This window comes from Nelumbo lutea, chromosome 1, assembly GCF_056320005.1.
Source record: "Nelumbo lutea isolate HS-2025 chromosome 1, American lotus-T2T, whole genome shotgun sequence".
Classification (NCBI taxonomy): domain Eukaryota; kingdom Viridiplantae; phylum Streptophyta; class Magnoliopsida; order Proteales; family Nelumbonaceae; genus Nelumbo; species Nelumbo lutea.
In genome coordinates, this window is record NC_142684.1 from 66225600 (window position 1) to 66234882 (window position 9283).

The following is a 9283-nucleotide window of genomic DNA, read 5'->3' on the forward strand; positions in this document are numbered from 1 at the left end:
ACATTGTTTGAATTCGATGTTAAATGAAATTGGGGAAGTGGATTATATTGCATATGTGGTTCAATGCACATAAAAAATTACAAGGTTTGTCTACAATCATATTTTTGTACTCTTAATGCTAAGGAAGAGACCTAATTGGATTGAGATAGTACGTTTTAGAGCCACTCGCTTTGCAACTAATTTCATTGCATTAGATAACATTTTGAAGCATATGCATGATTTGCAAAATTTGGTGATAGGTCAGAGTTTTAGTGACTCTAGGTACGAAAAAAATGCAAAGGGGAAAGAAGTCATAAAAATAGTGCTAGATTTTGAATTTTGAAAACAATGCAAAATGATTGTGGGTTTCACATCACCCCTTATTAGTGCATTGAGGCTTACAATTCTGGGTTTAAGCCTACAATGGGGTATATGTATCATACTATGTTGAAGGCAAAGAAATCATTGAAAAAAGTATTTCAATTATAAGAAAACTGAATATGACCTAATCATTCAGATTATTTATAGAAGATATAATAGACAAATGGGTCAAAGGTTTCATCTTGCAGGGTATTATTTTAATATAGCCTCCCAATATGATCTGAAATGAAAAGTCAAATCCCCAGCCATTATATCAACAATTTTTTATGTCATTGAAAAGCTTGCAACCAAATCAGATGATGTGGAGATAAAACTGAACAAAGATCATAATATTTTTGAAACTTGTGGTGATTTTGGAAGACCTTTCTTAGTAAAAGCATTTAAGACAATGCCTCCAGGTAATAAATATTTTTTTCTTATAATATATTTATTATTTCAATTTTATTTTATAAATTAAATCAACTCCATTTCATTTAATGTAGGCAAATGGTGGTCGAGGTTTGGTGGTGGCACTCCAAGTTTGAAAAAATTGATATGCAGATCCTTAGTTAAATGTGTAGCTCAAATGGATGTTAATGCAATTGGAATGTTTTTAAACGTATACATGTGAAGAAAATGAATAGGTTGGAGCACCAAAGGCTCAATGACCTAGTATATATTCATTGCAACCTACATGTAATAAATGGGTAAGTATTTTATGTTTCATAATTGTCTATTTTCTATGCTTTCATTGCATCTAACTTTATCATTTGTTGCTTTGTTTGAGAAAAATTGAAAGTCTTGACCCAATTGGGAATGAACATGTTAATGTTGTGAAAGATTGGATAATGTACGATGATGAAGATCCTCCATTAATGGTTATGAGAAGGATGGCATGTTTAAAGCTGAAGAGACAACATTTACAATAATGAAATCACCATCAAGAAAAAGAGTTAGAACTAATGGTAACTATTATTGATATTATCTCGTATGGCATTTTCATATTTGATTCTTTTGGTTATTTCTTGAGTTCTATTTTTTTTTTATTCTTTAGATGGTGGTGATGATTTCTTCATTGAGTAATGAGGAATCGTTGACAAAAATATAACCAACACCCAACTTGGAGATGCAGATGAAACATAGCCTCCCGAAGATGAATATGAAGATGATGCTAAAATATTGCATGGCTTTGATTGGTAGTTGGTACCATTGAGAAATGAAACCAGCATATCTTGGGAATTTAGATGATTGGATTAGTATAATTTATATGTTAAACTTGAAGTTTTGATTTGTGTTTAATACTTGTAGAACTTGGTAACATGACGTTAGGTGATGATGATAATAATCTTGTTTTTTATTCAAAAATATTTTTTAATTTTATTAAACTTTATAAATTTATACTTGTTTTACATAAATCTATCGGTTTTCAAATTGAATTGGATTTAAATCAGATATCATTGTATGTAAATTAACCGAATTCGAACCCATATTTTACATATTCATTAGATATTGAATCCAAGTTGGTTCTTTCAGATTCAGGTATTATTTGTATCCAAAATCAGTCCGATCCGTTTGTAGTCTACGGCTCAGCGATTTGGCAGGACCAGTGTCAAGCACCTTCCGTTTTCTTGATTCCATCGAGTCCGAATTTGCTCGCAATGCAGCGCGCCTCACATTGGCCTCACAACGTGTTTTGGCAATACATCGGGAATATCTCCCGTGATTAATGAGTTGTAAGTGCGGGAAATTCTCCCAATGCATGATAGGATATGCGTGAAATCGATGTAAAGCGCCCGAGGAGCAGATCCGGTCTCCCACTTGAGGTGTGAGGTGCATATTCCAATTCGATTACACCCACTACTCTCCTGGCCGCCTTCAGTGCAGTGGGTTGGTGGAGTAACGTGCGCCCCACATTTCGCATATGCGAGTGGGGCTGACACACGCCAAACATTCCCAATAACGTTTGCGGGTCCCGCTTCAGTTTAGACTTGAGAGTGGAACCATGAGAGAAGAGCAAAAGGAAGAGCATCCACACGTTCGGAGATCAACTGCAGCCTTACGTTTATGGCTCAGCCGCTCCCTGATTCTTCGGGTATAAATATGAGCCATCTTGCTCGATTTCCCCTACCCGGTTTTCTGCTTTCGATTCTCTGTGTCGTCCGTTTGGAGGACCCTCTTTCAGTCTTCTATCATTTCCAAAACTGGGTTGCGTTTTTTCTTTGGCTTCAGTCTTTGATCCGTCTTACCCATCTGGGTTTGTTCTGAATTTGTTTTTTCCGTGTTTCAGAATTTTTTGGTGAGGGTCTGTTTCTCTGGTTCTTCATTCTTCTAAGTTTTAGCATTTCAAAAACTTGGTTTCATTTTTTTTTTTCCTTTGGCCACTGTAATCGATCCATCATACCCATCTGGGTTTGATCACACTCTTCATCCTGGTAACTCTAATTTTTCAGAACTGGATTTGAATTTTTTTTGGTTCAGTGGTTCTGTGTTCCATTCCTGATTTGGGTCGGTGTAGTTTTATAGTTTGTGGAGATTCTTTGTCTGTCAATGGGCGCTTTGGATGAGGGGCATTTTATTGGAACCCTTGAGAATGGAGTGAAGCCAGAGTCTCTTAAGCTGGATCTAGAACACGAATTGGAGACTGCCGTCATCGAGGACGCCGTCAAGGTTCTGTTGCAGGGTTTGGGAGAGGATTCTAATAGAGAAGGTCTCAAGAAGACTCCAGTTCGTGTTGCCAAAGCCCTTCGAGAGGGAACAAGAGGTAAGAGGTTGTTAATCCTATAGTCTTCTTTAGATCCCTTTTTTTTGTTCATTAATTAAGGACTTTATAGAAGGAATATTAGTTTTTATTGCTCTTACATCTATTAATTTAATTTTTTATTTGTTTAAAAGTTGAATCTTATTTAATTAGTCATTATCTCTGTTCAATCATATAGGGTTTTGTTTATTTATGTCGCTGCTTTTTTTGTTTTTTTTTTTGGCTAAGAAGACGTGGGTAGGTGCTGAAATTTGGGATCTGTTTTCAGTATTGGCAGAATTCCAGGATCTTAACAGTACTTCCAGTGTACCACAAACATATATTATCGTAATGGATCCATTCTTGGTCATCGAATTCCTATATTTTCAGCTCTGTTTCTATATTTTTAATGGTAGTTTTGTCTTCTTAGTTTGCTTTATTGGACTTGTCTGTTCTGTATTACCTAAGAGGATGTGCTAGACCCTTGATTATATTAGAGATCTGAATCTAACCCACAAAACCAGCTTTGTCTTTCAGAACTTGTGGAAGTCACCGTTTCTGAATGTCGGGCTCAATTTCATTTTCTTGTTCTTTTATATCGCTTTTTATTCCTTTTCCACTTCTTTTTGGTGGGGGGGAGGATGTGAGTCAAGGAAGGGGAGGCTTGGATTGGAATGTGAAGAGACCTTTTCAGTGAATACTTTGGAATGGTGAGGGCCTAGAAGTTGGTTATGTGCTGTGTAGAATTAGGTATGAATGGCGGAAAGTGCACTCCTTTTGGCCCCAGATCCTTCGTTGTTGTTTCTTGTTCCTGGTCAGACAGCGGTAGTTGGTGACTTGGTGGTCAATTCATATATTGAAAGGAACCTACAAATAACACAGTTTCAATTTATTGTCAAAAATTATATTTGTGTGGCAAACGCCAACTAACTCTCGTGATATTCAATTTGAACGTGTCTTCCTTATTAGATGCTGTGTGGTCCCTAAGCTAACGTGTTTCTTGTGGGGTCCCATTCTGATTTTTCATTTTTTTTTAATTTTTTGCTTTTTGATGGACACATCCAAATCCGATCCGATTATTGAACCTTCAAAATCCAATATTCAATATATCGGACTTGAGTCTAATCTGGATCCACATTATTTTGTTTAGAAGAAAATTTTAAAATAAAAGAAATAATTAGTTTTTAACTTATAAATATAAAATTTTGGATTTTTTTGTAGGAAAAATCCTGAACTTATTAATTACAAACTTTAGCTAATTATATATGATATCTATATACATATATACTTATGTTATATAAGTATTAAATTTTAATCAGACTCAGACTAAATTGGATATGATGTCAGAATTCAGATCAGGTTTTGGATTTTTGGAGTCCACTGACAGCCCTAGGTTTAGGAAATTCAAGTGTAAGGGAAATAGCATCTCAAAGTATATCTTGTTATTTTCTCCTTTCAGTATATCCTTTATGATGTATACCACTAAATCTGTGTTGTCCCTAAGTTCTGTGGGAGTGGGTGTGGAGTGGCTAAGGCTTCTTTTTCTATATGTGGTTCTTCTCTGCCTACTCATCCAGACCACCCTAATGCTGGTCACACCTTACAAATTGGAATATAGAAAAACCAATTCAACTAGACACAAAGTCTCTCAGTATCTTTCTTTTATTATTTTTTATTGTTCATAGGAAGCTATCGTGTGGTGTAGCATATAGAATCCTTTTGCTGGGGGACCATTCATTAAGAAAGTTTTTAACTTATAAATCTGCTTACTAAATCTGTTCTATATATACTAGTTATAAAATGATAGAAATTCCGATGTATCTTAAGCAATTTATGATTTTTGTGCTACAAAATTGAAAGGAAAAAAAAGTAGAAATGGATAGACTTGGTTACTCCTGAAATTTGTAACCATAGGAATATTGCTATTTACTCTTTTTTGTCCTCTTTCTGTCTAGCTGTACATAACATATTATTCCATAGGCACACATGAACAAAGTTTGGGATGCCAAGTTACAAATGAACTGCTTGGTTAGGTAAGTGACTTGTGGTTGTTTATCTAATCAATTATATGTTGAGTTATTGAGTAGGGAACCAAAATAAGTCTTTCTCAAGATCTACATCGATATTAGTACTGGGTTTTTATAATTTAAAATAAGATTATTAATAAAATAAATTGGACCTTTTGGATTTGTCTTATGTGACATCATGTTTCAAGTTTCTTCAACCAATTTCAAGCAAATAAATGAGTTAACTCAGTTTTCTAGGCACTATTTAAATCCAAGTTGTGATGAACTGCACATGGATGTTATAGTAATTCATCAAAGTTCTGACTTCTATAATATCAGTTGCCTGTGATTTGGTCATCATGGATTTGTCTTATGTGGTATTCATTTATCAAGTATTTTCAACCAAACTGCAGGCAAATAAACTGAGTTATCTCTGTTTTGTGGGTGCCATTTGAGTCCAATGTGATTAAGTGTGCATGGATGTTGCAGCAATTTATCAAAGTTCTGACTTCTGTAACATTTTTTGTTGCCCAAGTCTCAAAACAGGATTACAAAATTACAATCCTTTTTTTGTAGTTTTAACGACAGGAATACGTGCATAGAAGACCATCAACAACACCTGTAAGAAAGGGCTAGGGATAGACCAAAAAGGACTTGGGTAGAAGTATTAAAAAATGTTTTAAGCGCCAATAGCTTAACAATGGATATGGATTTAAAAAGAATGAATGGAGAAACATGATTCAAATAGCTGATCCCATATAGTTGGGATAAGGCTTGGGTGCTGATGAATGGCAGGCTTTTGTCATGCTTTTATCAAGCAATTAAACCTGAGCAGATTCCGAAAGTCTGGATGCTCTTCTTTGGTTACAGTTATGCATTCTAAGGTGAATTACTGAAGTTGGGTTTGGGTTGGTTTCATCAGAATGGGGTTTGGGTTAGGTTAGGGTTGAGGTGCCCTTGACTTGGGTTTAGTTGGATTGACCTCAAGCTGACCCAACCTGACCTGAGGTTATGCCCCTTAACAGGGGATTAGGTAAGTAATAATTCAGCGAACAGTTATTTGGCTCCCACTGCATGCTTTTGCCTATATATAGGACAACCTAGGCTTTCATGTGCCCCTTTTTTGTAGTAACTGGTGTGAAGTTGGTATTTGGTCAAGTAACATTCCAGCTGAATTGTGATCTTACTCCTGTTGCATGTTTTCACCTATTTGAAGCAAGGTCACTGATCTGGCCTCTTGGTATTTTTTTTGAATGGGATCCCCCCTGGACTTAATTACTTCCCTTTCTGGTTGTGTGAAGAAGAAAAACAAAAAGAAAACTAATATTTTATCTGATTATCGTAACAACCATGGATTCTGCAATTTACATGCATATAGGGATGTGAGCTTGTATTTTAAATTATTTCAATAAGTAATTTTAAGTGCAATTCTAGAAATGACAAATAATACAAGATTTGGAAGTATGCTGATTCAAGCACATTGGTTTTTCCCTTTTTTCCAGGTTACAGACAGAAGGTAAAGGATATTGTGCAAGGTGCTTTGTTCCCTGAAGCTGGCCTGTATAATGGAGTTGGGCATGCAGGAGGGGCAGGTGGACTTGTTGTTGTTAGAGACCTTGACCTCTTCTCCTACTGTGAATCATGCTTGCTACCGTTTCAGGTTAAGTGCCATGTTGGTTATGTTCCATCTGGGCAACGGGTGGTAGGCCTAAGCAAGCTCTCCAGGGTGGCTGATGTCTTTGCCAAGAGACTTCAAGACCCACAGAGACTGGCAAATGAAGTCTGTTTGGCTCTACACAATGCAATCAAGCCAGCAGGTGTTGCAGTTCTACTTCAGTGTTGGCACATTCAATTCCCTGAAGTAGAATGTAGTAATGCAGAGCAAAGTAACCATCTTACAGAAGTGGACATGCCAGGGTGGGAGAAGATCTCTGTGACTTCAGGGTTGGGAGTCTTTGAGAATGAAAAAGGAGATTGTTGGGTCGACTTCCTTTCTCTTCTGAAGTTCAGAGGTGTAAATGTACAGAACAACAGTCAATCTTCTTGGTGCCCATGCAGGTCTCTGGATGTGCTGACTTGTAATGGTCATACAAGCACGAGGAACTCCAGTTGTAGGGCTTCCACCAATATGGTGCCCACACAGCCTGCCATGATCACTGCAGTAACTACAATTCTCCAGTCTTTGGGTGAAGACCCATTAAGGAAAGAGCTTGTCGGAACCCCACAACGTTTTGTGCATTGGTTGATGAACTTTAAGAGATCCAATTTGGAAATGAAACTGAATGGTTTCTATTCTAGTAGAATGGGTTTGCTTAGCCTACAAACTGACAATGGTAATATTAGTTCTAACCAGGATGAGATACAGTCTGTATTGAATTTGCCATTCTGGTCCCAATGTGAGCATCATCTCCTGCCATTTCATGGTGTGGTACACATAGGATATTTTCACCCTCATGGAGCTGATCCTGTTGGAAGATCGACTTTGCAGTCAATAACACATTTTTATGGTTGCAAACTCCAAGTACAGGAGAGGCTGACCAGGCAGATTGCCGAAACAGTTTCCTCAATGTTGGGAGAGGATGTGGTGGTGGTAGTGGAAGCCAACCACATTTGTATGATTTCTAGAGGGATTGAGAAGGTGGGAAGTAGTACAGCCACAATAGCTGTATTGGGTCGATTCTCAACTGATCCTAATGCTAAGGCAATGTTTCTGCAAACTATTTTGAATAGTACTGGTTATGGAAGGACATAGTTGCATCCCTCGGTTCCTAATTTCTCCTAATTTTCCCCCATGAAGTTGTTAATTACCCTTTTACTAGTACTTGCAGTTGTGTAGGTTATGCCAGGAATAAATCACACAGATTCTTTCATGGGCAAATGCACAGTGATCTGGGTTTTTTGCCAAATTTTTTACTGGTGATCCAACAATTACATTCAATAGATGAAGTCAACAAGGATATGATAGTTTAAGTTCTATTTGCTCAATTTTTTTCCCACTCATCTTCCTGTAGGATATACCTTCCCAAATGAGGATGAAAGAGAATTTTATTTGACTTGTTATCTCTGTATGTTGCTTTGATATTGAAATCGAGTTTAACATCCTTGATCACCATTGCCAAGTGATATCAAGAATCAGCATCCAGAGAAAAAACATGTCTCAACAATTAACGGTTTACACCTGTCATAAGAAGTAAGATATTATTATAACCCAGCAAAATACAATAATAAGATTTCAAGAACTATGATATGTAAATCTACAAGCGACAATCATTATCAAATCTTACAGTGAAGACGAATTTGGTATTTGGTAATTTCTCCAGAAGCATCTAGCCTCTCCTCTGTTTTTGGGTGGTTATCCTTGATAAGAAAATAACCTTGAAAAACCATGATAGATAACTGCTAATTTGGTAATTTCTCCAGAAGCATCAGCCTAATGTTCTAATAAAAGCACAAGGCACAAAAAAAAGTGCAAGGGTCATTTTGCGCTTGAGGTGCAAGATGTAAGGTGCAACCTGTTATGTCAATCTTGACTTGTTCCTTCTTATGCATATCTAATTAGGGTGGAGGTGTTTCATCCATGTTGAACAGTTCAATTAGACATCATGTTCTGGTGAGTTGTTTGGTACTTTTTTTCTTCTTTTCTCTGAAAATTTCTGGTTTATTTGATGACTATTATTGACATTTAAAATTTTTGTTTTATTTTATTTTGGTCATCTTTTATCCCCTTTCATCCTACTAGTGAAAATGGTGCTACTCGAGCTCTCATCAGCATTGATCTTGTAAGAGATGGCTCCCTAAACACCAAATCAATCGTCTTGCAAATTGACAAGAAGTCTCAACAGGTTTCTGCAAGTGAGCCCTCCACAAGCTTACTCTACCAACTTATACACTAGTGTGTTGACAGGGCTTTATGATCTTAGTTTCGTGTATTAAGGGGGTTGTGTGATAAATAGTTATTTATGTACATTTATTGTTATTATTTTACTTCACAATAGGCCTTGTTGATTGTTTTATTAATGGTTATGTGACAACTTTTCATGCCATAGGTGCTCTCTGGCATTCTCTACAGGATAGGCTAAGTAAGGACTCCTCTGGTAAGAGCTGTGATGAAATTTATTTGAAGTTACGTACTAGTACATGTTAGTTACTCTTGAAATTCCTAATTAAATTACTCAGGCTTATCTTATCAATTTACCATATT

At 36.5% G+C, this 9283-nt stretch overlaps 1 protein-coding gene across 2 annotated transcripts; it reads left to right on the forward strand.

The window, feature by feature from the left end:
• Positions 1-2363: 2363 nt before the first annotated feature.
• On the forward strand, positions 2364-8205 carry LOC148875017 (GTP cyclohydrolase 1-like). 2 transcript variants are annotated; one of them, XM_088964005.1, is made up of 3 exons: positions 2364-2771; positions 2863-3100; positions 6585-8205. In XM_088964005.1, exons 2-3 carry the CDS (start codon positions 2887-2889, stop codon positions 7832-7834), a joined length of 1464 nt encoding a protein of 487 aa, XP_088820131.1. In that variant the 5' UTR covers positions 2364-2771; positions 2863-2886; the 3' UTR covers positions 7835-8205. The 2 variants fall into 2 exon arrangements, with proteins under 2 accessions (XP_088820131.1, XP_088820130.1); XM_088964004.1 differs by having other exon boundaries at positions 2422-2771; positions 2855-3100.
• Positions 8206-9283: the final 1078 nt, after the last annotated feature.